The sequence below is a fragment of the Maylandia zebra genome, linkage group LG10 (assembly GCF_041146795.1).
Source record: "Maylandia zebra isolate NMK-2024a linkage group LG10, Mzebra_GT3a, whole genome shotgun sequence".
Taxonomy (NCBI): domain Eukaryota; kingdom Metazoa; phylum Chordata; class Actinopteri; order Cichliformes; family Cichlidae; genus Maylandia; species Maylandia zebra.
In genome coordinates, this window is record NC_135176.1 from 19,555,888 (window position 1) to 19,581,146 (window position 25,259).

The following is a 25,259-nucleotide window of genomic DNA, read 5'->3' on the forward strand; positions in this document are numbered from 1 at the left end:
AGAAGGAGGAGGAAGAGGAGGAGGACTGGGACGAGGGCTGGCGCCTTTTCACATTGTGTGAGATGTAAACATGACACAGCAAACACCTCCTCAGACACTCAGTGCTGGAAATGAGGCTCCAGTAGGTGCGCTGAAAACTCAGGCATCAGTCTGAAAGCAGCTCTCTGGTTGCCATGGAAGCGCTGCAGCGGTACATTTGCATTCTGAGCACAGTCACCAAGACAACTGTGGGAACGTTCTAGAATGGGACGTTTGCTAGGAGACAAGTGTCGACTGACAAACAGACAGAACCATGTTTGGGTTTTAATGAGTGATTTTTGTAAACCTAATTTCTCGCTATAGCTTATTTATATTTTGTTTTCTTTTTAATACATTATATATATATGTATATACATATATGTGTGTATATTTGTGCGTATATTACTCATGTCAAAATTTAATTTTATTTAAACTGCCAGCTTCACTAGAAAGTAATGGTTCATGGTTCAGCAGTCTTGGTCTCTTATGTGTCCTTCACCTTGTTTTACCAGGTTAAAATGTGCATATATGAAGGTGTAGAGTCCCAGTTTTCCAGAATCAGATGAAGGACTAATTTCTGAAAACTGGACTATGAGTCTTCACAGTTTTCCTCCTCAGACTTGTCTGGACCCTGAATGCTCTCTCTGCTTTAATTTTTCAAGCCCAGAAAAGCCAACTATGTAGGTGTTTGTGTGTATGATAGAGCACATTTGTAAAAAAAAAAATGCTACTAGCTACAATACCATTTCCTATGTTTTTCTTACCTAATAAGGTAGCTAATACGATAATGCCTTTACAGCGGACATGCGGAAGCGACTCTTCATGTGTAAGATTATATCCCTATGACACCTATAGCAGGGCTCAAAGACTTATCCTTATAATAATCCCTCTGAAGACTGGGCTATACTGCCACCCAGTGCTGTAATTTGAAATAAAAGCTTACTTCAGTTTAAATTCCACTATTTATAATTTAACTTATAATCAAATTATAAAGAACACAATTACAGCAGTGCAGCAGGAGAAGTTAACTGTTGACTAATAAAAACGTAAAATACCCTTATACCTGCTAAATTATAGTGTATTAACTATTAACTGTTTGAATATTTCTCCCATCCATCCATTCGCTTCCGTTTATCCTTTTCAGGGTTGTGGAGGGCGCTGGAGCCTATCCCAGCTGTCATAGAGCGAGAGGCGGGGTACACCCTGGACAGGTTGCAGGGCTAACACACAGAGACAGAAGGCCATTCGCACTCACACTCACTCCCGCATTCACGCCTATGGGCAATTTAGATTGACCAATTAACCTATCCCCACTGTGAGAGAAAGCTGGAGAGTACCCAGAGAGAACTCACGTAAACACGAGTAGAACATGCAAACTCCACACAGAGAGACTCCAGCTTGATGGTGGAATTGAACTCAGGACCTTCTTGCTGTGCGACAACAATGCTAACGACCGTGTTGCCCAAATATGCCCCAAATATGAATATGAAATATGGGGGTGGAGTCGGGTTACTGTTTTATAATTTATTTTTACACCCGGGTTAGTTTTGCTTCCATTTTGGGCATCTGTGAGGATATGGAGTGAGTCATCTACTACTCAAAAGGTTGTTGGATCGATTCTTGACTCCTCCATGCCAAAGAATCCTTAGGGAAGATACTAGACCTACAAGTTGCTTCTGATGCATCTACTGGAATGTCACAAAGTACCTATGCATACATAATATGAATGCACCATACACTGTATGAATGTGTGTGTGATTGGGTGAATGAGACGTAGTACTAGGAAGTGTTTTGAATGTTCAACTGAGAAGAAGGGTGCTATTTGAACACCAACCCATTTGCCAATTTTTTGCTGTCTCTACATCCAATAACTTAATCACTTTCACTAGAGTGATTAATGCCAGGTCATCATTGGAATAGATTGAGCTATTCACCTCAATTTTAAGATCCTTGTGTTTTCTGTGTTTGCATTTGACCTTTCTATCTATTTTATCAGCATTTCTTTTGCCTACTTACAGTGGGGCAAAAAAGTATTTAGTCAGCCACCGATTGTGCAAGTTCCCACACTTAAAATGATGACAGAGGTCAGTAATTTGCACCAGAGGTACACTTCAACTGTGAGAGACAGAATGTGAAAAAAAAATCCATGAATCCACATGGTAGGATTTGTAAAGAATTTATTCGTAAATCAGGGTGGAAAATAAGTATTTGGTCAATAACAAAAATACAACTCAATACTGTGTAACATAACCTTTGTTGGCAATAACAGAGGTCAAACGTTTACTATAGGTCTTTACCAGGTTTGCACACACAGTAGCTGGTATTTTGGCCCATTCCTCCATGCAGATCTTCTCGAGAGCAGTGATGTTTTGGGGCTGTCGCCGAGCAACACGGACTTTCAACTCCCGCCACAGATTTTCTATGGGGTTGAGGTCTGGAGACTGGCTAGGCCACTCCAGGACTTTCAAATGCTTCTTACGGAGCCACTCCTTTGTTGCCCGGGCGGTGTGTTTTGGATCATTGTCATGTTGGAAGACCCAGCCTCGTTTCATCTTCAAAGTTCTCACTGATGGAAGGAGGTTTTGGCTCAAAATCTCACGATACATGGCCCCATTCATTCTGTCCTTAACACGGATCAGTCGTCCTGTCCCCTTGGCAGAAAAACAGCCCCATAGCATGATGTTTCCACCCCCATGCTTCACAGTAGGTATGGTGTTCTTGGGATGCAACTCAGTATTCTTCTTCTTCCAAACACGACGAGTTGAGTTTATACCAAAAAGTTCTACTTTGGTTTCATCTGACCACATGACATTCTCCCAATCCTCTGCTGCATCATCCATGTGCTCTCTGGCAAACTTCAGACGGGCCTGGACATGCACTGGCTTCAGCAGCGGAACACGTCTGGCACTGCGGGATTTGATTCCCTGCCGTTGTAGTGTGTTACTGATGGTGACCTTTGTTACTTTGGTCCCAGCTCTCTGCAGGTCATTCACCAGGTCCCCCCGTGTGGTTCTGGGATCTTTGCTCACCGTTCTCATGATCATTTTGACCCCACGGGATGAGATCTTGCGTGGAGCCCCAGATCGAGGGAGATTATCAGTGGTCTTGTATGTCTTCCATTTTCTGATGATTGCTCCCACAGTTGATTTTTTCACACCAAGCTGCTTGCCTATTGTAGATTCACTCTTCCCAGTCTGGTGCAGGTCTACAATACTTTTCCTGGTGTCCTTCGAAAGCTCTTTGGTCTTGGCCATGGCGGAGTTTGGAGTCTGACTGTTTGCGGCTGTGGACAGGTGTCTTTTATACAGGTGATGAGTTCAAACAGGTGCCATTCATACAGGGAACGAGTGGGGGACAGAAAAGCTTCTTACAGAAGACGTTACAGCTCTGTGAGAGCCAGAGATTTTCCTTGTTTGAGGTGACCAAATACTTATTTTCCACCCTAATTTACGAATAAATTCTTTACAAATCCCTCCATGTGAATTCATGGATTTTTTTTTCACATTCTGTCTCTCACAGTTGATGTGTACCTCTGGTGCAAATTACTGACCTCTGTCATCATTTTAAGTGGGGGAACTTGCACAATCAGTGGCTGACTAAATACTTTTTTGCCCCACTGTATGTATGACCTAAGCCTGGAATAAAGATTTGGATGATGCACTTTCCCCCTACCTTTGTGTCCTTAAAGAATCTTCTAAGGAAACATGTAATGAATATAAAATAAATTATTACAGCTTAGTGGGAGACTTAACTAGGGCAGAGAACTCGCTAATGTTATTAGAGGCAGCCTAAGAAGTCAACTATAGAACAAAAAACATGACCACATAATTTTCGGCCATTAACAGGCACATTGCATGGATTTAATAAAGTGCGAATGATTACAAAATGTCCCTAAGCCTTTCAGAGTGACTCTCCAAACCTGCAGTACAGCTTGTGCAGTGAGAAAGCAGACAGCCACTTTATCGGCACGATGTCAGTGTTCATGAACCCAGAGGCAAGGCTACTAATTATAGGAAAAAAGCTGTGATCAACAGTGTTTAAATCAAAAGGCATCCATATGAAGCCATTAATCTTCTTTGCTTTTTTTGCCCTGTTTCTTCACACTTTCAGACTATAAGCTGCACCATCAATTTAACAAATTCACCTAATAACGTCTACGTGTAGGTTGGATCACGCACTCCTGCACAACTTAACTCTAACCTCCCAAAATCTACACACAATCACAAGGTTACATCGCTCTCATCTGGATCTTTTTCTAGTATAACTGCATCAGACGTTAGCTGAGACCTGTTGGAAGACAACGCCACCTCCCTGTCTTCATCACAGAGCAGTTTCTCCCTCCCCTGCTCCCATGTCCACCCTCCTGGGCACCCTGCTGTCATCAATATCCTCCCATTCGTCCTCCAGCCCTTCTCCATCCTGTGATCTGACTGGCTGGTGCATGCGGAGGAGGCGGTACCTAAGTGGCACCAGGAAGAGGGCGGGGTCAGGCATGGGGTGTGGCTGCTGTGGTGATGTCACTCTCTCCTGTGGGACGCAAGCCCTGACCCTCTCCTCTCTTACGCTGATGCGCATCCTCTGCCTTGCCTCTGATTGGCTGGGAGAGACAGGAGGAGGTGGAGACAGTAGCCAGTCTGAGCTCTCCCCTTCACCATCTTCATCATCTTCATCCTCCTCTTCTTCCTCTTCCTCCTCCTCCTGCTCCTTTCCTCTGGCCTCCTCCTCTCCCTCAGGAGCAGACCCACTGCTCTGCTGCTGCTGGAACAGTTTTAACCGCGCAGTGTGCAGCTCGTGACAGAGGGTCGTGGTCGTGACATTTTGCCGCTGAAGCTCACGACTCAGCAGTGTGATCTTGTGGCTTCGACGTTTCAGCTCCTCTAAGAAACGTCGCTCTTCTTCTCTGAGGCTCCTCCCGAGTGCCGATGCCCGTGCCCGGCTGGCCCGCAGTTCCCCCCGTGCAGCGACCATCATGCAGTGCTGGTCCTGTAGAAGTCGCTCTGCAGCATCACAACGTGCCGCCAGCTCTGCCTCCTCCTCTGTGAAGCATATATGAAAACACAAACACACAGAAATGCAGGTTCAGTGGATACTAAAGCTATGAGATACACTACAAATTATGAGGGGTTCACTGTTTACCTTCTAGTGCCAGACTTTGGTCTGTTTTTCTGTGCTTAATATCTGTTGATTCATCTACTTAACCATTCATTCTTATCTTATTCTGCATGAATTTCACTTTTCACTGTGCTTTCTGTCTACTTTTGCTTATCAGTCAGTGAAACCTGGCCCAATAATTAAAAAAAAAAAATCTATTATTTAGATCACATTTTGCATCAGAGCTTACGGTACAGGGTACAATCACAAAGTTCCAAAACCTTCAGTTTGGCAGATCTCCACCTGCATGCATTATTGTGCATTAGGGACCATTTCCAGCACTGTGTAGTAACTGTAACTCTTAGTTTCTCTTTGCCAACATAAAAAGGATTTGTTTGACAGCACTCAGCACCTCAGTTGAGTCCAAGGACTCGATTAAGATCGATCTAAGAAGGTGAATTACAGGTTTACACATGTCAGGAATGCCTCTTGGAGCCAGTTCTAAACATCTGCACATTCCAACATCAGTTCAACCAACTGTAAGTACAGCTTTTTCAGAGAACCCACACTGTCACCCTCAGATTAGTGGAAACTGGTTAGGTTGTTCAAGAATGGTAAATGGCCTGCATTTGTATAGCGCTTTTCTAGTCCCTAAGGACCCCAAAGCGCTTCACACTACATTCAGTCCATCCATCCATCCATCCATCCATCCATCCATCCATCCATCCATTTTCATCCGCTTTGTCCGGGGCCGGGTCGCGGGGGCAGCAGCCTAAGCAAAGAGGCCCAGACCTCCCTCTCCCCAGCCACCTCCTCCAGCTTATCCGGGGGAATACCAAGGCGTTCCCAGGCCAGCCGAGAGATATAATCTCTCCAGCGTGTCCTGGGTCTGCCCCGGGGCCTCCTCCCGGTGGGACATGCCTGGAACACCTCACCCAGGAGGCGCCCAGGGGGCATCCTTGTCAGGTGCCCGAACCACCTCAGCTGGCTCCTTTCGATGTGGAGCAGCAGCTGCTCTACTCTGAGCCCCTCCCGGATGGCCGAACTTCTCACCCTATCTCTAAGGGAGAGGCCAGCCACCCTTCGGAGGAAGCTCATTTCTGCCGCTTGTATCCGCGATCTCGTTCTTTCGGTCACTACCCACAGCTCGTGGCCATAGGTGAGGGTAGGGACGTAGATCGACCGGTAAATTGAGAGCTTCGCTTTTACACTCAGCTCCCTCTTCACCACGACGGCAGCGTCCGCATTACTGCAGCTGCAGCCCCAATCCGTCTGTCGATCTCCAGCTCCCTTCTCCCATCACTCGCGAACAAGACCCCGAGATACTTGAACTCCTCCACTTGGGGCAGGAACTCATCCCCGACCCGGAGTGGGCACTCCACCCTTTTCCGGCTGAGAACCATGGCCTCAGATTTGAAGGTGCTGATCCTCATTCCCGCTGCTTCACACTCGGCTGCGAACCGCTCCAGTGCGAGCTGGAGGCCCTCACCCGATGAAGCCAACAGAACCACATCATCTGCAAAAATCAGAGATGAGATTCTGAGGCCACTACATTCAGTCATTCACCCATTCACACACATTCACACACTGGCGATGGCAAGCTACATTGTAGCCACAGCTGCCCTGGGGCGCACTGACAGAGGCAAGGCTGCCGGACACTGGCGCCACCGGGCCCTCTGACCACCACCAGTAGGCAAACATGGGGTTAGTATCTTGCCCAAGGATATTTGGCATGCAGTCAGGAGGCAGCCTGGGATCGAACCACCACCGAAGAATAATCAGGAACCAGCAAGGCTCAAGCCTCCCATGAACTGGAAACTGCTGGAATACCAGCATCACTGTCCACAGTGAAGTGAGTTTTATATCACCAAGGACTGGGAGGATTTCAACCAAGAAAGAAGCACACCTTCAAGGTCGAGGCCCACAGAGACGAGCCAAACGCCTTCTGGGGAAAATGTGATGGTCAGATGAGACAAAGATTGAGCTGTTTCGCCACAATGAATAGAGGTGTGTTCGCAGGAGTAAAGGTGAGGCTTTCAAACCTAAGAACAGTGTAGCAAATGTGAAGCATGGTGGTGGTAGCATCATGCTCTGGGGCTGTTTGCTGTGATACCGGTACATTAGAATGGAATAATGAGTGATTGAGTGTTCCCACAGGATGATGATTACAAACTAGAGATGGACCGATCCGATATTACGTATCGGTATCGGTCCGATACTGACCTAAATTACTGGATCGGATATCGGAGAAAAATAAAAAATGTAATCCGATCCATTAAATATCACGAAAGCACCTCACAAAACTTGCAACACACCGTAACTCACCTCAGAACGTTAGCACGTCGGAGCAGTATGCATCACGTGATAGAGCGGCTGTGGCATGCCGACCTGTCAGTGGTCTGGATAGCATGTGGAGCTTCGCTAGCAACCCGGCATTTCATCTCCGACAAAGTTATCCCAAGAGAAGTAAAGCAAGTGTGTAAGTCCATCTCTGAATGTTTGTAAAGCATTCCTGCGTTAAGCTTAACAAGCGATATATGGAGCGACTGCCTCTTCTTGCTGCTACTTCAATCATGAAACTGCTTAACGATCAGCTGATCGGCTTTTCTGTCAGGAGTCCGTGTCTCTAGTTTGCTTTTGGCCCACTTTGCACCAGAAAGAGGAAACCAGCGGATAAACAACAGCAGCACGTTTAAGCTTGATCAGCTGTTGTTAGAATTTATTTAATATTACTTTCTACTCGAGGATCTTTTTCTACGTAGCTGACGCTGGTAACTGTGCAGGGGCGGATCTAGCAAAGTTTAGCCAGGGGGGCCGATAGGGCATTAACAGGGAAAAGGGGGCACAAAGACATACTTTTCTTTCTTATTCTCATTTAAAATGTCTAGCTTTTAATAAATAATTATCTGCCACCCAAAGTTTTAATTTGATGTAAAATGAATAGAAGTCAATTACTGTATATAGTAACTATTAAGTCTAATATATATACCCTAGTAAGCTATAGTACTTTTTCCTTTGGGAAGGTACCATCTGTGCAGTCTGCAATTCTGTTGAAGAAAGATGTTGAATCTATTTAATATTTCTTGAAAAATAATTGATTTCTGTGCCTTTTTTTTCACACTGCATCAAATTAAGGTTGATTACGTCGATTAAGCATCATGAGGTGGAGCGTGAGGGGTGGTTCCCTATTTTTTATTTATTTATTTTTGTTGTTGCTGGGAGTTGGAACCCTATTAGTTAGGTTGCTTAATATTTATGCTAAGTACTCTTTAAAATACCAGAATAGGGAGGATGGTGTAGGTTTAAGTTTATTAGATTGATCAGTATTGCTGAACTATGAAATTTTTTTTTTGCATACAGGTATAACAGAATAGCTTTAGTGTAGTTGTTGTTTTAAACTTGAGTATGAACTTATACAAAATGCAGCAAGATATTTAAAAAACAGTTTTGTTTATTAAAAAACACTATATCGGATTCATATCGGTATCGGCAGATATCCAAATTTATGATATCGGTATCGGTATCGGACATAAAAAAGTGGTATCGTGCCATCTCTATTACAAACACATCAAATCTGAATTTGGATATCTGGAAAAGCAAGCTAACATTAAGCTTCTGAAGTCCCAGCCTCAACACTATTGAAAATTTGTGGGTCTGTGCCAGGAAACCAATTCTGCCAAGAAGCGTGGTCAAACATGCAGCCAGAATTATGAGGCTGAATGTCTTGACTATGATTTGAAAACCAAACTGGGGTTGTTAGTGGGAATGTCTACATTGTCAAAGGCGACACATCAGGTCAGAATCATGACTGGGGAACACCATGCATTATTAAAAACATGCTACATCAGCAGAACTACCACTTATCGCCCACCCCACTCACCAAGTTTGAAAACTTTCTACTTTGTCTCCCTCTCCCAAATGAAATTAAAGATTAAGGGTAGCTGTTTTGACCACATCAAGAATCAAATCAAGAGAGACATGAGTCTAATTTGTCAGTATTATACTACAGTACTATATAGTGGCAGACACACTGGAAGCAGAGTGCTACCTAAGAGGTATATCTACAAAGTAAGGGCTAAATTTCAGTGAGCTAGGATCTTTAATTATTTTTTAGAAGAGTCACAAAACTTTATAATCTCACGTCATTTTGATAACTTTATTTGATATATTTTAAATATGCAACTCAAAATGCTAACAACAAACCAATATCATCATGTACTGCTACAAATAAGTCAACACTGGGATCTACAGACATAACTTTTTATTTCCCTAGGCTCATTTTTAACTATGACAGCAGCTAATCCAGCTGATAACTGAAAAACAAGATTTTAAATCACGGTATTTAAAATCTATTATCGACTTGTAGCTCTGCTTTGTGACAATTTACAATAAATATAGATTTCATAAATATTAACAAGCTTGCCCTGTCAGTGTAACCCTGTTAATTCTCAGTTGTCCTCTGCCCATCTTTTCTTTTTTAGATCTCTACAGCTATGATATAAAGTTTCAGCGTCTCTCATATATCATTTTTCCCTTGCTCAGCAAGGGTTTGTAATTTCTCACCTGCTGTGTTTCTGTCGGGAAACCTGGAGTCCAGCTCACAGCTCAGCTCTGCAGGCAAGAAAGGAAGTAGTACAACAGGCTGGCAGACAGACAAATATAAGACAAGTAAGTACATAATGAGATGGCAAGAGCAGTTCACCTGTACACTGACCGTGACAGCGCCTCTTCAGGTGTGTGATCTCCAGCTGCAGGCCAGTCAGCATGGCCAGGTGCTCCTGCTTCAGGAAGGTGATGCCTCTCTCCACACTGGCCACCTGCTGCTCGAGCCTCCCGGCATCCATGGCCGAACCCCTGCAGAACCTGTGCACAGATGTTGATGGCTGGTTTGTCTTTGGATTGGCTGCAAGATTTATTACCACAGCTGTTTATATTAGTGTCGCAGTTTCAATGCTGGCATTGAGTAATACTTGCAAGCGAACACTTAAAATAAGATTATATCACTCAATGATATCCATTAGTAATTATGCATTTTTCTTCATGCAATATAGCATAACTGGTGTTATATTACAATGCTTTTCTACATCATTTAAGGGTTTTTAATGCATTTCTATGCATCTGCTTCTTGGGTGATTTGACAGTAGCCTGCTCTTATTTAATATTATCAGTTTTATGAGCTTTCTCATTTCTGCACGTTTACTCAGTCTCTCATTTATCTCCATCACTGGCTGTGGCCTACCGTGATACTGAAGCGATATCCTCTCCAAAGCGTCTGTCATGGATCTCCGTATAGATTTGGCTCTTTATTTCCCGTCCTTGATGGAGCAGAAACGCAGAAAACAAAAGGCCCGTGCAAAGCGATCAGTCTGCAAAAGCGCTCGCTTGTTTTCTTCTCCGGGACGACACGAATGAATGAATCCTACTGCAGGCTGAGTCGAAACAACCTCCTCGTAACCTTCTGGTTATTGGCTATGTGCAGCGCGGTGATGTATTCACAACAAAAGCACCACGGAGTGTGAGGTTGTCGGTGCCACGGAGCAGCACCAGGAGGAGGAGGAGCTTCCTGAAATGTAACCCGCTCTAAATGCCTCAAAATTCACCAATAAGCCCACAACAGTTCATCTTTACTCCAACGTGAACAGAGTCAGAAGTGTATTTTGCTTATATGACAGCAACCCGTGCTTCATACAAGGATAGAAAAAACTGTTTCACAAAAAATTCCAATCAGCAGCATTTTCTGTATTAGATTATTTCTTCTGTTCTGTTTTTATTGTCTTACATATCCAGTAAAATTTATTTATTTTACTCATTTAATCAATTTACCTTATTTAATTTACAGTTATGGTAAAAAGAAAGTATGCCCTTTTTATTCTTTGTTAGAAATAAATATGGTTCTTAGTATTTACCTTAAAATTAGATACATTAGGTAAATACACCATCATATGAACAGCAAAAAAGGTGCTGATTAACTGATCATCGGCAGGTGGGAGGACGTCTGTAAAAGCAGATGTCAACATTCCTCCAAAAATGATGTGAGAGACGGATGAAGTCATACAGGAAAAGATTACTTCAAGTTATTGCTGGTATGGAGCTTCTACAAGAGACTGAATGGGCTGGTGTACTTTTGTTTTTTGTAAGACCTTATTTTCAATGACAAGGAAATTAAAATTAAAATTTGTAATATGTTTTGTGAAGTGTTGGTAAAGAAAGAAACTAAAGAACCTAAAAAGTCCCTATTTTCTGATCTGTTCCTTTGATGTGGACAACATCCCGAACAGAATGAAAATAATTATATCTCTTTTAAAAGCTTGGACCAAAAAAAGATGGAAAATATATATTCTGTTTAAAATTACTGTAAAGTTTCTCATTCGTGCAGATTCAGAATACTTTCCTTTTGTGTAACTCTGAATCTTTCAAAAATGATCTAAAATACAAAACAAAAAACAGCATTTGCTTTGGCAGGTGATGTTTTGTCTGACAAAGAGAAGTAACCAGTAATTGTTGCTTTAGCTAAGTCAATGTTTGCCTCTGAAATTAAAAGGAGGTAGCAGTTATATGAATATTACATATACAAAAACTGAAATAAAATTTAAGTCCACAATCAGTCACACATTTAAAGAAGTTGTCCAAAGAAAGCATTTATTATGTGCGTTGTCATTTTCACAGACCAAGATGAACCACAATGATCTTCTTCTTTTGGCTGCTCAGTCTCTCCTCTTAACCAAGCTTCAACAACTCTTTCTTATATCTCAATGGTATACCTCATCATGTTTATCCAGCTTTAGGTCCTACGGTTCTGCATATAATCTTTGTAAAAACCACAAAGGTGTTAATTTTAATATCTTTTCTGACAAATAAAAACAAAAAAGCCTTGAACCAGTTCAGCTGTTTTGTTTAAAATGACTAAAATATGATTGATCAACACTTCTAATAAACATATAGTATATTTATAAATGAAAGTATGAACTTATTTTCTATTTAACATTAACAGTTTTTATTCTGTTATAATCATCTTAATCCCACACAATACAAATATCATCAGCTAAAAGTCTGATTAATGATAATACTTAGAACACGTTATTTTCCAGTAAGCCAAAAGCCTCTGTTAAGTTTAGGTAACTTTTTTTCTGTAGAGTTTTGCAACATAATGGTTATAGAAGACACTCTTGATATCTGTGCAGAATAACCTGGCCATAAATACATTTTTTGGGGCAGGTGCAGCAGGGGAATTGTTGTCATCTGTTTCCTGTGAAATGGTTGACAAGGCTCGAACTCTTCTGGCTGCATTTCTCGTCCATGCTGGGGAGGGAAACCGGCTTACTGTGCAGGGAGACCTCGTAGTAGGGACAGACTTTCAGGTGAGCAGATATAGGAGGGATGTCAGCCATATGCCACGAATCCACTGAGGAGAAGAGATGACTGAACTCCCACACCTGAAGAGAAACCAAAACAGAGTCAGGAGAAGACCAAAGGAGGAATAATTGCCATATAGTATGTGATGAACTAGCTGGCTTTGTTTCTATATCTCACAAGCTTGGCTCTCCACTTGGTTCTCCCGTGTGAGTAGGTTTTCTTCTCCCAGCGGAAGGTGACCATCCCTCTCTCCTTCAGCAGAGTGGAGCACACCTGCCTCATGAGGCGGGACACCAGAGCCAGCTGGAAGAGGGACAGGCTGTCCAGGAAACTGGCCATGTGGCACAGCACCTCGTAGGGAAGAGAGCCCAAAGAGCCCCCTCTTCCTTCTGAGCTCGTGGGTGAATTGTCACCTACTAATCCTTCGAATGTTGGACGCAAGTTAAAACTCCTCAGCTCCTTACTGTACGGGAGGGAAAAAGGAGAGTGGGTGGAGTTAAAACTAAAATAAAGGAGGAGCATATGCAATAAAATCTTCCCTTTGGTGCACTCACTGTACTCAATGTTTAAGACATTAAGAGACTATTTTCATTAACAAATGAATCCTTGTGGATTCATATGAGTTGTGCTCACTTGTATGTGACGGTAGCTTTATGTGTGGAAGGATGAAACCTCCTCTGACTATAGGTGCACCCCAGATACGCGAGTGGACACCGCTGCTCGAACCAACCGCTCAGACATGTGTGGATGTCACAGTGCACATTCCTGGAAAAAGAACATGGCAGTTTATACATTCATAGCACACAACCAGGGCCATTCATACACATTTTTTTTGTTTTTTGCAGGTTGTGTCTAAAAATAAAAAGACAAAAATGCGCTCATCCACAGTTGCTTCCAGTGAGAGCTTAACACTTATTACTTTAATGCTGAGGGCAGATTTTGCACAGACACCTGACATGTGTGGCGAACTCTCGTCGGTGGAAGGTGTGACCGCAGAGGAAGGTGAAGACACAGCTGGCTCTGTTGTGTCTGCTGTTCACACTCTCCGCTTGCAGCTGCAGGTGAAGCTTCAGCGGTCTGTCCACCATCACCTCAGCCAGGGTGGTCTTCCCTTTGAAAGGAGCTGAGCGAAACGAATATGTCTGCGTTCCCACGTCAATGTAGAGCCCGTCGTATGCTTTCGACTCGCTGATCTGCAGGGAGGGAAACCAGTCAGTTGCAATACCCGATCAACTATAAACCATATAAAGGTTTTCAGACTTTCCACTTTTTTTCCTGAACTGCTTGTGTGCTTGAGCATGTTATACCTTGTGACCCATGACCTCTTCCTCTGCATAGCCCAGCAGCGTGGCTGCTGCTTCATCAGTGAGCCACTCATCTTCTTTGACTCCGAGGTCCGATGTGTCCACACCGCGAGGTTCACTTTGAACCCGTGCGGCCGTGTCGTATAGATGAACACGTCGCCTGTAGTGATAGCTGTCAGGTACCTGTGAGGAAGACAAACATCAAGCGAGTACAGTGAACAGAGAACCTTTTGTGCTTTCTGATCCTGGTGGATATTTTAAAGCCAGAATGGTCAACAGCAGAGGCTGAATAACTGTTTTCTTTCTGTTTAAAAGGCTACTAAAAGTTCAAATGTCAGCTTTAATCTCATTGGTAGGATTGCACATATAGACACAGATCACTGCTTCAGCTGTGAGAGTCTCACTAGTTTGAAGTGGGTGGAACTCATTTCTACTGAACACCAATTATGAGCACTTGAATCAAATGCAGTAAGCCACTTTAGTTTGGTGATGAAAAGTTCAGTTATTTTACTCACACTACAACTCATGGCTGTATCTCTGCTTACTATATATTATGTGACAATGCCTCTACAGTCCGTTTTATCTAAAAGTTAAAGCTTCCAGCAGGTTAAAGGACCATAATGGTGCATTTATAAGCTGCTCAGCGTATATACAGTGAGACAAAACGTGTGACGCCTCAGTACGAAGAAGAGGGAAACTTTGGGAAACTAAAAGATGGAACACACAGAGACATGTCAAATATCCAATATTCATTTTGTGCTTCTGTAAGTTAAAATAAAGCACTTTAGAAGTATGAAGTTTGTGCTATAACTGAACAACATCTGTAACATCTGTTTCTTCTGTACACCAGGATCTTTCACTGCTGTACAGAGAAAACCCTGTCATGCTGCTCAACCCTGGAGGGCTGGCACAGGATACAATACATCACAGAGGGCAGGTAATGCTATTAAGTCATTTTACAGGACACTGACATGATATTTTTTTTCTTACTTATGTGTTGTCCCATTAGCTTCCACCCCAGCAGTAGTGGGGATAATGTGATTTTGTCCATAAAAGTAATTTAAAGCAAAAAACGTAAAAAGTATCCCTCAAACGATTATCGAAGTTAATACTAGCATAAATATGATTATTGTAAGTATAATAAACCAGGAGATCGAAACTTTTTTTTTAAGCAAATTAAGTCATATCACTGGTCTACATGTATTTATAAAGCAGTTTGTCTTCACACCGAACGCGATAGAGGCGGCCAGAGCGTCAGGTTTACATGTAAAGTCAATGGAAAAGCGCGATGACAGCGTACCGCGTCTGGCGCGTTTGACTCGCGAAAAAAAAAACACCAAGCGTGTCAGTTTTTGTGTTGCATTTTGTGCATGCGCGCATATCGCGTCAACCGCTCGAGATGGAAAAATCTGAACTCCAGCGTCAAATCGTGCCGCGACAACCAATCAGGAGCCTGGTGACGTGGCTCTGACCTGGGTCAAAGGGGCAGATCCAGCCAAAGCCCTTCATTCTTCATTCAGTATGGAGGAAAAGCTCATCAGAGCCGTGGCTAATTATCCAGAGCTATATGATGCTAGCTACTACTTCTACCGAGACAGGAATAAAAAGGACCTAGCTTGGAGGCACATAAGTGAGGAGATCGGGCAACCTGGTAAGTTCATTCATTCTTCTTTTTAATTTTCAGACTGACCCGATGAAGCCGCGCAAAAGCTAGCAAGCCCGCCTACTGTCCCGCTATTTTCCCACTGATATACAAATACCTTTCCGCTAACAAGATAATGTGTTTATTCAGAGGACATCTGCAGGAGAAAGTGGAATAGCCTCAGGGACACGTATAATAAGGAGAAGAGGAGTGGGTCTGCAGCAGGATCGGGGAGGAGATGGAAGTTCTTCGCGGTCATGGGGTTTCTGGACCCCTTCCTCACCCCGCGGGAGACAAGTGGGAATTTGGTGCGGACCGTGGAGAACTTCCCCCCCGAGGACCAGGGACAGCCCGGAGAGGCAGCAGGGGAGTGTCAGTCAGAAGGTATGTTTACAATGAGTTAATGTAGGCAGTTAATTTATGCGTGTTGTCATATAGGAATATATTTTGTTTATTAATAAACAGTATACAGTGGTCCCGCTGTTCATCCGTCACTGCCTCGCCTTTTCGCTGATTTTTTTTTTTTATTGCATCGTACAGCATTGCATTCTGCAGCCTGATTGACAAATCTCCTCCGTGTCGTGTCTCCTGCGCTTGCCAAACGTATCATGTTTGGTTTCTATAACCATCACGTCCAATAGAAAAAACAGCACAAAAACACTCATAACTATGACCCTCATTCGGAAATACACACCTGCACCGCGAGGGGAAAAGGCGCACAAAAGTGGCGCCTTGGAAAAAGCGCGGCATAATACTTTTACGTTTTAAAATCGACAAAGGTTTGCACTTTGAGAATCAACTTGTGAGAACTGCGACTACTGTTCATGTGCTGCAATAAATGAGAGACCACTCTATATAATTTCTCTGACTATTGTCTTCAACCTGTTAACATTTAATATTGTCTTGATAGAGTCAACTGATTCTACAGCAGAGTCATCCCCTGTTGCTTCTCCTGGCTCCCCAGTCCCTGGTCCCTCCACTCCTGCTGCTGCACCCACAGGCATGTACTAAATATCTATAACCAATCTGTTTATATCCTGTTTTTTTTGTTTGTTTGTTTGTTTGTTTTTTTCTTCAATTTTGAAAATGAAAATCTAGTAGCAGCCTTCTCATTACTTTGTCTTTTTGTGCTGTGTTTTACAGGCCCACAGAGGAGGACAGCTCGAAGGCGGTTGAGGGACAGGTCCCAGGACGGTCCATCGGCGGTGGAGCTGGCCATCCTGGAGTCCCTAAAGAGGCCACGCCCGTCTCCAACAGAACATTTTCTCCTCAGCCTTGTTCCTGCTCTGGAGAGCATGCCGCCTCAGACACGAGAATTCGTGAAATTTCAAATATATAAATTAGTTTTTGAAAACAGCACAGCTGTGTTAAATTTGGAAACATTGGACCCTAATGATCAGTAGTTTTCTGATGAGGCAGCAGCTCTCCAGGGCAGAAACAATGTTCTTATTTTTCTCCTCCTTCTCCCTGAGGCTCTTCCACTCCAAGCTGGGTCCTTTTTATTCCTGTCTCTGTAAATAGTTAAATTTTATATTTATGTTTAATGTTTTTGTTAGTGAATTTATATATTTTTTCCAATAAACATTTGTAATGACTAATGTCTCAGTTCTACTACACAGCAAATGTTGACACACGACTTGACACAAGTAGAATTTATTTCATATTATACTAATGACAAAATATACCAATACAGTGTGATGCAAAAGTTTGGGCAACCTTGTTAAAAGTAATTATTTTCCTGTACAAATTGTTGGTTGTCACAATAAAAATTGTTAGTTAAATATATCATATAGGAGACACACAGTGATATTTGAGAAGTGAAATGAAGTTCACTGGGTTTACAGAAAGTGTGCAATAACTGTTTAAACTAAATCAAGCAGGTGCATAAATTGGCAACACAAAAAAAGAGAAATGAAATAAATATTTAGTGTATATCAATGTGTGTGTGTCTCCTATATGATATATGCAAGTGACATTTTTCATTGTAACAGTGATTCATACAAGAAAATAATGACTATTAACAAGGTTGCCCAAACTTTTGCATCACACTGGTTATAGGAACACAGTGAAGACAAGTTACTTAAGAGAGTAAAAAGAGGCTAGTTTGTTTTGGAGTAGAGCTCCATTTATTAAGAAAAATTGAAAAAGACAGGAACACTCTTTAGAGGTTTGTGGGTGGCTCTTAAAAGAGCCGTTGTGGGGAAGTCACTCGGACTTCAAACAGGCTACTCCTTTGGTTGCCAAGACACAGCTCCCTACGCCGAGAAGTGGGCCATGAATTTCTCCCTCACCAGGACAGCCTCTGGAGGAGTTGTTTGCTGCTACACGACCCAGGCCTTGCAACGGCTCCACCACAGCAGGTGCCACACCCCTCACAGCAGGTGCCCCACTCTCGTCCAAACAGTGCAGAAAATTGTGGAGAACACACGTTGCTTTCACACACTTCTCCGCAATTTCAGGACGGAGCTCCATTGAGCGCCGATACAACCTCTACTGTGAGGAGAGGACACTGAAGGCACCCTCCACTCTCATCCTGGCCCTGGAGTGGAGGTTCTTCTCTAGAGGGAGGAGGCGTCCAGGGAAAGGCCTCATGAGCTCACGCCACAGCGGGAACGCTTCATCAGCCACAAAGACATGGGGCTGGGCTCCACGGTGTTCTCCACCAGGTAGAGGCTGGTCAGGAGGCAGAGTCCCAGCCCGAAGAGCCTGACCAAAGGTGGAGTTGGCCAGAATACCACCGGGTCCTCCCGTACCCCCCAACATCAATAACGCGGAAGCGATACCTTGCATCCACAACAGCAAGGAGAACCATCCGGAGCTCCACAGCAGAGAGGGAAGTTCCAGCGCTGCTGGGATCCCTCTCTGCTGTGGACCGCCAGTCTCCAGGTGAAGGCACAGCCATGAAATCATCCACTAGACAGTACCAGATGGCCGTCGCTACCTGGGGGATGATCTGGCTCACCGTGGAGACACCAACTCGAAAACTGAACGCGATGGTCCTGAAGGAGTCCCCGGTGGCAAGGAACCTGGACAAAATTGTTTAAAATTAGTGTTATGTGTACTGCAGTTACAAATACATTATTGAAATTCCAAAACACTTTTGTGATGTCAGATTTAAATTACAAAACATAAATCTTACATAAAACATTTTGTAATTTTAATGATAATTACATAATGTATATTAGATATAATCTAAAACAGTCTGCGGGGATTATATAGAAATATTCAACTATCCCAGAATTAAACCTGGTCTAAATAAAAAAAAGGAGTGAGTATCACTACAAAGGTTAACTCACAGTGGTCCTCATACCAGTTTGCTATCAGCAAACACCGAGAGCATATATTGATATGACACCACAGCCGTGCTATCATTGTAAACACTGATAACAGCATAAATCGAATTAAATCGGGACTTGATGAGACCTTTCGAGTATCACTAGAAATATTATACACAGTCGTCTCTGTACCACAGTTTGCTTTCAGTAAACACCGATGCATTCACTGTTAGCATAGCACATCCATGTTAGCAGTGTATAAACGGATGGTTTAGCATATATTAGCACAGGTATCAATAAAGGACTAAGTATTAAACACTTTTACTAACCTCAAGCAGATGGACAGGCGCTCTGCAGGTAGGATTGAGCGCCTGTAGTTGGTGTCTAGGCGGAGATTCTGGGACCGACGCGGGACAGCAGGTCCTCAAACTGGCGAGTGAAAGACGTGGTATCGCTAGTGATGGGACGTTCTGTATCGAGGCTTCGGAGCGTGTGTCGAGTAATGGAGGGGGCGTTTCCGCGAAGCGCGTATCGAGGCTTGCTTCATTTATGGGAGGAGCTGAAAATGATGACGTCCGAAGCCTCGCTGCCCGGCTGTACCACGTGACTGGTTCATGAAGCGGTTCGAACTTTGCCGCAAATAATCATTTTCCATACTGCCAGCATAAATATACACAGTATACTGCCATCACTACAATATAGATGTTTTACACACTCCTTTTGTTGTTGACATTTACAGGCTGTGTGCAAAATGCCACACTCTTCAAATTCATGCCAGCTATTATTTTTACGTCCAGTAGGTGTCCTGCTAGAGCAAATGAAGCTTCATGAAGCTTCGCGTTGGGGTGAACCAATTGGATGAAAAGCTCCAGTGCTTCATGGGGCTTCATCTGCCCATCACTAGGTATCGCTGGAATCGGCCGTCATCCAGGCGCAGCTCCTGGAGCAAATGGTGAAACTCCCCAAACTGCTCACGCCTCTGGAGGACCTGATGGACCCAGATACGGCGAGGACGTCTTTTACGCCGCTGCACTGCTCTCCACAGTACATAGAGAAGGGAGACTCTCTCTTCAAGCTCTAGCTCGACAGCTGCCATCTTGCAAAGATACCGTCTGGCACAACTTCCTCCCACATTTCCGGTTTACGCGCGTCAAAATATGCAATTTTGAGGCGCGATGGATTTTTCTTGGACACGTGTTGAGGTGCGAATGTGCACGAGTCAAATTAGAGGCGTTTGGGGCGTTTTCGCTCGCGTCTATTGCGTTTGGTGTGAACACACTGTTGATTTTAACAGTAGTTTTATGGGGCCTTTTAGCTACAGCTACTTATCGATCAATTAATAGTGAGTCTCAAATCAAACAGACTCTGGACTCAGTTAACAATTATCAGTTTGTTAAACAGTAACTTATGTTGCTGCAGCCCAAGAGAAGGGTTTTATTTATCTCCCCAGTCTATGCTTAGCTTTGAAGCCACACCCACAAATATTATATAAAATCAATTAGCCAAGTTTTGAAAGATTCACTTTGTTAGTGGGGTTTTGGACACATGTAACCACTAACTATATTATATATTATATACCATTAATATTTGAACATGTGACAATTGTTCCAGTCAAAATGAAGACTGGTCTGCAACCATCTGGCAACCACTGGTGAATTACCAGCCAGTTGGCAAAGATTTGTAATTCCTTTGGTCGCTAATGTATTATTATGGTATTAGTTTGAATTGAAGTGATGGAGTTGTCTTCAAACACCGTCCAGCTACTCACTTTAAAAAGTATGACACAAATCAGAAATGGAGACTGTAATTTAAAGTTCTTTTGTTGATTTTGACCTCTTTTCTCAGAAGTTTAAGCGAGTAAGTTGAAATTTAGAAGTTTTAGAAATTTTGAATGCAGTTTTTTGTGGGACAAAGAAGCTTCCATAGCAATAAGAAACCTCAGTAAATACTATATATTTCTTTTTTCCTGTAAACCTCAGCTTTGAGTGTTGGATACTTGGTAATAAGTCTGTTTGGGATTTTAACATTGTTGAGTGCAATTTGTCTTTGGTTGGAGCTTTTAGCAGCTGTTATTTGTGCTTCACTCTTAACGTTTTCATTTTCCACTTCCTGCTCTTAGTTAAAACCCAAAATCAGATGTAAAAGGAGCTCTTAAAGTCCAGTTTAGATTTTGGACTGTTTAGAACTGGTCTGAATGGTCATACACGGATGGAAATGACGTCCTAGTGGCGTCTATCCATCTATCCTCAAATGAAAAATGAGAGACGTAGTAGCATTTCTTTTCTTTTTTTTAAGTAAGGCAACAGTGGCACTTAAACATCCTGTTCTGTCCTATTTCTGTTTTACAATAAAAAAATAAATGTAGTTTCATCACCTTGAATGAGCGCAGTGTCTGGACTGGAATAGGCTCCAAGCTGCCGTACACAAAGTCTTTCTCCCTTGGAGTACAGGCCTCGATTTGTCCAAAGGCTAGCAGCATGCGACCATGATGCACCACGTACATGTTGTACTCCTGTGGTGTGAGTTCCTGCCCCAAACGGTCCAGCACTCCCTCCTGCCACGGGGCCATCCCGGTCTTACTGGTGCCCGCTGGGGGACAGTTTTTGGCAGCAGAGCTGTCATTCTCTGCGTCTGTCTGGTCCTGCCTCTCAGTCCCTTTTGGATTTCTGCCACTCTGAGTTTTTCCCTTGTCACCAACGTTTGGGTTTTGTTTGGGGTTGTTCAGATTTTCCTGAGCGGCCTCACAGCCGCCTCTGTCCATGCTGAACATCATCTCGAACAGGTCATATTTATCTTTGTTGATGCCTGAACCTTGCACAGCACTGTTTGGTACAGTCTGTTCAGCACCACTATGCTCACAGGAGGTGTTTTTAGGAAGACCTGGAGAGAAAAAATAAATGAAATACACTTTTCAAAGAGAGAAACTGAACTTTACTGAGTTTCAAAAACATTCAAAAACAGTTGAAAATGTTTTAGTTTAATCCAGAAATATTCTGTGCTGATAGAAGTGTTAAGGATTTATTTATCACAAATCTATTTTTAGAGTACCTAAAACATGATTTTAATCTCACAAAAAATTCAATTTATTTTTAATCTCTCATGGGTTTTAGGTTTTCAGTAACTCTTAGGCAGATTTTGTTAGGGAAAGCATCTTTTGAAAAGCACCACTATTACCCACCATCACTGGTATCTTCGATTACGACACCATTGACTACTCCACCAGCTGCTGCTTCCTCTTTCATCTCATCATTTATTTCCTCCTCTTCCTCCTCTGTCAGCTCCGGATAGAGCGGCTTCATTTTTAGGCGGCTGTAAAGGTCTTTTTGATCGATTATGGCCATGGCAAGGTCCAGAGCCTCCTCCTGTCCCTCACTTTCTTTCACCAAGTTGTCCTGCAGGGCTTTGTGGCTGTGTGGGTTTGTGTCATCGGTCGGCCAACGGAGCCACTCCATGGTGCAGCACACCACGCTGGCCGGGCACACCTGGAGGTGGGATGCCCGTGAGGAGCGAGGCAGCTGAACAGGGCATCCGTACGCAGCATTGATGCAGGGCACCCTCACATTAGGGCAGAGCAGCAGGTGATCCTCTGCTTTGCACAGGTGGAAGAGGGCGCCACAGTGCAGACGGCAGGGGGTGACCGCACAGCACACAGAGGCCTCCACCCGAGCCCTGCAGCGGCGGCTGTAGCAGGAATCACAGTGGATGTGCTGCTGCATCCTGGAGGCCCGAGAACGCCGACTCTGATTTGGATCAGGAAAAAACCCAGAATGATTCAGTGATGACAAGATGTTTACAATATATGAAAATATGGCTCATTAAAGGTGCAATATGTGAAATTCCCTGGAATAAAGGGATGCTTCAGAACTCTATGTTGGTCTGGCATCATAGGCGTAACCTGTTTGCACTGCTTCTTGCTCTCATTTTAGCTCTCAATTTAGTCTTTAGATACAAACTGATAGCATGTGCTATTAGCATGCAAACTTTGGTGGATATCTCTACAACACAATACACATGATCTGTTGTTTCATAATCTGTTGTTAATTTAATAATATTTGAATCTTTTTTTAAATGAACCTTATTTTGAAGAGTACCACAAAAGGAGTAGGACATCACATGGATTAGGATACTTAGAGAAAGATATATGACAACCAACAAGACAAGACAGAGCAGGTAAAGAGAATAGGTGTGGTGTGAATGTGAGAGTGTGTGTTGAGTGTGAGGGTCCTCATTTCTCTTCAGTCCAAAATAAATGCACTTAGGATGGGTGAAAAAAGGGAATATAACAGTAATAATGATTGTAAAACTACTACAGAGACAGTCAGTCAGAGACTATACTCAGAGGACAGCTCTGGCACAAAAGGTCACTGAGGTCAAGAGTGATGGTTTGTAAGTGGAAATCTTTTCTATGGTGCGCATAATGCAGGAATTACAACTGTTACAAGTCCAGTTTCAGAGCTCTGGTTCACCCCCAGACCTGATCGGAGTCGGGGGACAGCCTCCTTACAGTATAAGTGGTTTGTTGATCATATTAAACTCAGAGGATCAGAGAATTTAACGATGAAAAGAGTGATGGGGGTTATCTCAGTTAGACTATATAGTTACTATATTCAAAAGGGGGTAGCTTGGAAAGGTGGGGAGTTCAAGTTACATGCATGCATGATTATTTCCATTATCTTTAAGATACAACAATGATAATATCATAATAATACATAGATCTATTAGAGCTAGGCAATGGGGTTGTCTAGTCTTGATAGTACAATAGTAATAACACTGTCCTTAATACCACACATAAGTCATTATAATAATGAGTGGAGGACAGTGGGATATCAGAAAATAGCATTAGCAGTGAATTATCTACATTATTCTGTATCTGAATAGACATATGTATATATGAGATGGAAGCAGGTTTGTCCATTGGTTTAAATAATCTTTAAAACCAATAATCTTACATACTCCACCTTTAAAGCTCTATGAGCTTCAATCTTTAATTCAACAGCAGAAAAAGTCTGACTCACCATATTAACGGGACTTCAGCTGGTTTTCTAACTCTGTAAGAAGAAAATACAAAGCAAATGTATATGATTGACATTTCTGTCAAGCATGATATGACATGATATGACCTTTCTGTGACATCATCCCAACACTGAATAATATAGGCCACATTTAATCCACATGCAATCCATCATCACTGGTCACGTACAGTATATCAGATTGTTAAAGACAAGTAAACAAAGAAAAATGAACAAAACCGAAGCTCATATGTTGCCATAAACCATTAAAATTTTTTACTTAGTTCATCTCGCACTCATTCAAACCCACAAATATGTTTCTGTACATTTGTCTGCATAAAAGGGTGAAAAACTCCAAAGTCACACAACAGAATCCTTTGGAGAGTTCATGCTTCTCAGTCTGGTTGCTGCCAGGATGTGTCAGAGGTGTTCAAACAAAACATATTACTACCCTTTTGCACGACTTGAGAATCTAAATGTTTTCTAAACCTCTTGTCCGATCCCGAGCTGCAGAGGGGAAGTTGTAACTGGAATCTATCAAGAAATCGGTACAGACAGAGAAAGCAGAGCAACCTCTCGATTCAAACCTAGAACGACAGTCTGTGAAGCAACAGTCCTAACCACTGCACGCCATCCTGACCGGACATGGTTTTAAAAACTGAAGGAACATCTGCAAAAAAAATATTGTGAAAGTCAAAACAGTTTCCCACTGTTTTGCTTTCCTGTTCAGTAACAAGTAGACTCTGACAATAATGACCTAAAACAGGCAAAACAAGCAGGCAAATAAGTTCTGGGCAGCATTTCTACACTGATGCAGCAGCTTTTGCACTAAGCGTAAAACAAATGTCACTTGACTCTAGTGCAGTTTTAAAGACACCCAGAACGAGCTGTGGCCTGTGTGGCTGTAAATCTCGACACGTACAAGTCAGACGAGCACTTAGATCAGCTGAAATATTTCACTTCTCCACTTTTATCACTTGTTCGAGCAGTTTCACTGGAATCCTTTCAAATTAGAGATGAAACCAGGTAATCTCAGAGAATTTCAGCACATTCACAATGGAGTCAAACCTTCTCGACGAATACCTTACCGGTTGGACAGCACGGACGAGTTGTTTTTTCTCTTTGGTTTTATAACGTTGCTTTCTGTCCCCGTGCTCTTTGAACTGGTAGGTTATAATTAGCCAAGCAGCACAAGCAGGTTCACAAGTAGAAATAACTCCGCGCTCAGCTTCTCAACATTGCTGCAGCGGGGAGCCACAGGTGCCAAACTTTATACAAGACTTCCTATCTCCGTATTCACAGCCTGAGTTTATGTGTCCGAGCACAAGTTTGTTAGTACAAGTACATTAGAACAAGTAGCTCAGCCTCTGCTGCAACAACTGCAAAATAAATTCACATTGACAGTGTTTTGACAACACTTAAATATCCACTAGAGGACTCCGTTTGGATATTAAGCAAGAATCTGCCTCGTTTTGCTGCGCGCAGAATGAAAGTAGGCAGATTTCTGATGCAAGTGTCTGAGACGACCAGTAACCCAAACCATGTCTCTGACCACCCGTATAAGATT

General features: G+C 42.9%; 3 protein-coding genes across 5 annotated transcripts; 1 reads left to right on the plus strand and 2 right to left on the minus strand.

The window, feature by feature from the left end:
• Positions 1-3,525: 3,525 nt before the first annotated feature.
• Positions 3,526-10,644, minus strand: ccdc92bb (coiled-coil domain containing 92Bb). Of its 3 annotated transcripts, none has more exons than XM_076889286.1 (4): positions 10,349-10,644; positions 9,812-10,012; positions 9,673-9,720; positions 3,526-5,054 (listed from the first exon to the last, which is right to left on the minus strand). In XM_076889286.1, exons 1-4 carry the CDS (start codon positions 10,386-10,388, stop codon positions 4,339-4,341), a joined length of 1,005 nt encoding a protein of 334 aa, XP_076745401.1. In that variant the 5' UTR covers positions 10,389-10,644; the 3' UTR covers positions 3,526-4,338. The 3 variants fall into 3 exon arrangements, with proteins under 3 accessions (XP_076745401.1, XP_076745403.1, XP_076745402.1); XM_076889288.1 differs by having other exon boundaries at positions 3,528-5,054; positions 9,812-9,972; XM_076889287.1 differs by having other exon boundaries at positions 3,528-5,054; positions 9,824-10,012.
• Positions 10,645-11,739: 1,095 nt separating this feature from the next.
• LOC101475934 (F-box only protein 40) lies at positions 11,740-25,062 on the minus strand. Its single transcript, XM_024803813.2, has 9 exons — positions 24,781-25,062; positions 23,699-23,731; positions 21,862-22,423; positions 21,058-21,563; positions 13,770-13,949; positions 13,414-13,655; positions 13,096-13,227; positions 12,640-12,925; positions 11,740-12,542 (listed from the first exon to the last, which is right to left on the minus strand). The coding sequence occupies exons 2-9, from the start codon at positions 23,699-23,701 to the stop codon at positions 12,345-12,347; spliced, it is 2,109 nt and encodes a 702-aa protein (XP_024659581.2). The 5' UTR covers positions 23,702-23,731; positions 24,781-25,062; the 3' UTR covers positions 11,740-12,344.
• Positions 15,202-17,022, plus strand: LOC143420851 (uncharacterized). The gene is made up of 4 exons (XM_076889289.1): positions 15,202-15,417; positions 15,559-15,792; positions 16,319-16,408; positions 16,552-17,022. The coding sequence occupies exons 1-4, from the start codon at positions 15,288-15,290 to the stop codon at positions 16,809-16,811; spliced, it is 714 nt and encodes a 237-aa protein (XP_076745404.1). The 5' UTR covers positions 15,202-15,287; the 3' UTR covers positions 16,812-17,022.
• Positions 25,063-25,259: the final 197 nt, after the last annotated feature.

Excerpts from the sequence above, each read along its gene's own strand:
- ccdc92bb (XM_076889286.1), bottom strand. The coding sequence starts at position 10,388 with ATGACAGACGCTTTGGAGAGGATATCGCTTCAGTATCACG. Across the intron at positions 10,013-10,348 it reads GATATCGCTTCAGTATCACG|CCAATCCAAAGACAAACCAG; the intron begins GTAGGCCACAGC and ends TAAATCTTGCAG. Across the intron at positions 5,055-9,672 it reads TCCCGACAGAAACACAGCAG|AGGAGGAGGCAGAGCTGGCG; the intron begins GTGAGAAATTAC and ends TATGCTTCACAG.
- LOC143420851 (XM_076889289.1), top strand. The coding sequence starts at position 15,288 with ATGGAGGAAAAGCTCATCAGAGCCGTGGCTAATTATCCAGAGCTATAT. Across the intron at positions 15,793-16,318 it reads AGGGGAGTGTCAGTCAGAAG|AGTCAACTGATTCTACAGCA; the intron begins GTATGTTTACAA and ends TTGTCTTGATAG. Across the intron at positions 16,409-16,551 it reads TCCTGCTGCTGCACCCACAG|GCCCACAGAGGAGGACAGCT; the intron begins GCATGTACTAAA and ends TGTGTTTTACAG.
- LOC101475934 (XM_024803813.2), bottom strand. Across the intron at positions 21,564-21,861 it reads AATCGAAGATACCAGTGATG|GTCTTCCTAAAAACACCTCC; the intron begins GTGGGTAATAGT and ends TTTTCTCTCCAG. Across the intron at positions 13,950-21,057 it reads AGACACTGCGCTCATTCAAG|GTACCTGACAGCTATCACTA; the intron begins GTGATGAAACTA and ends TCTTCCTCACAG.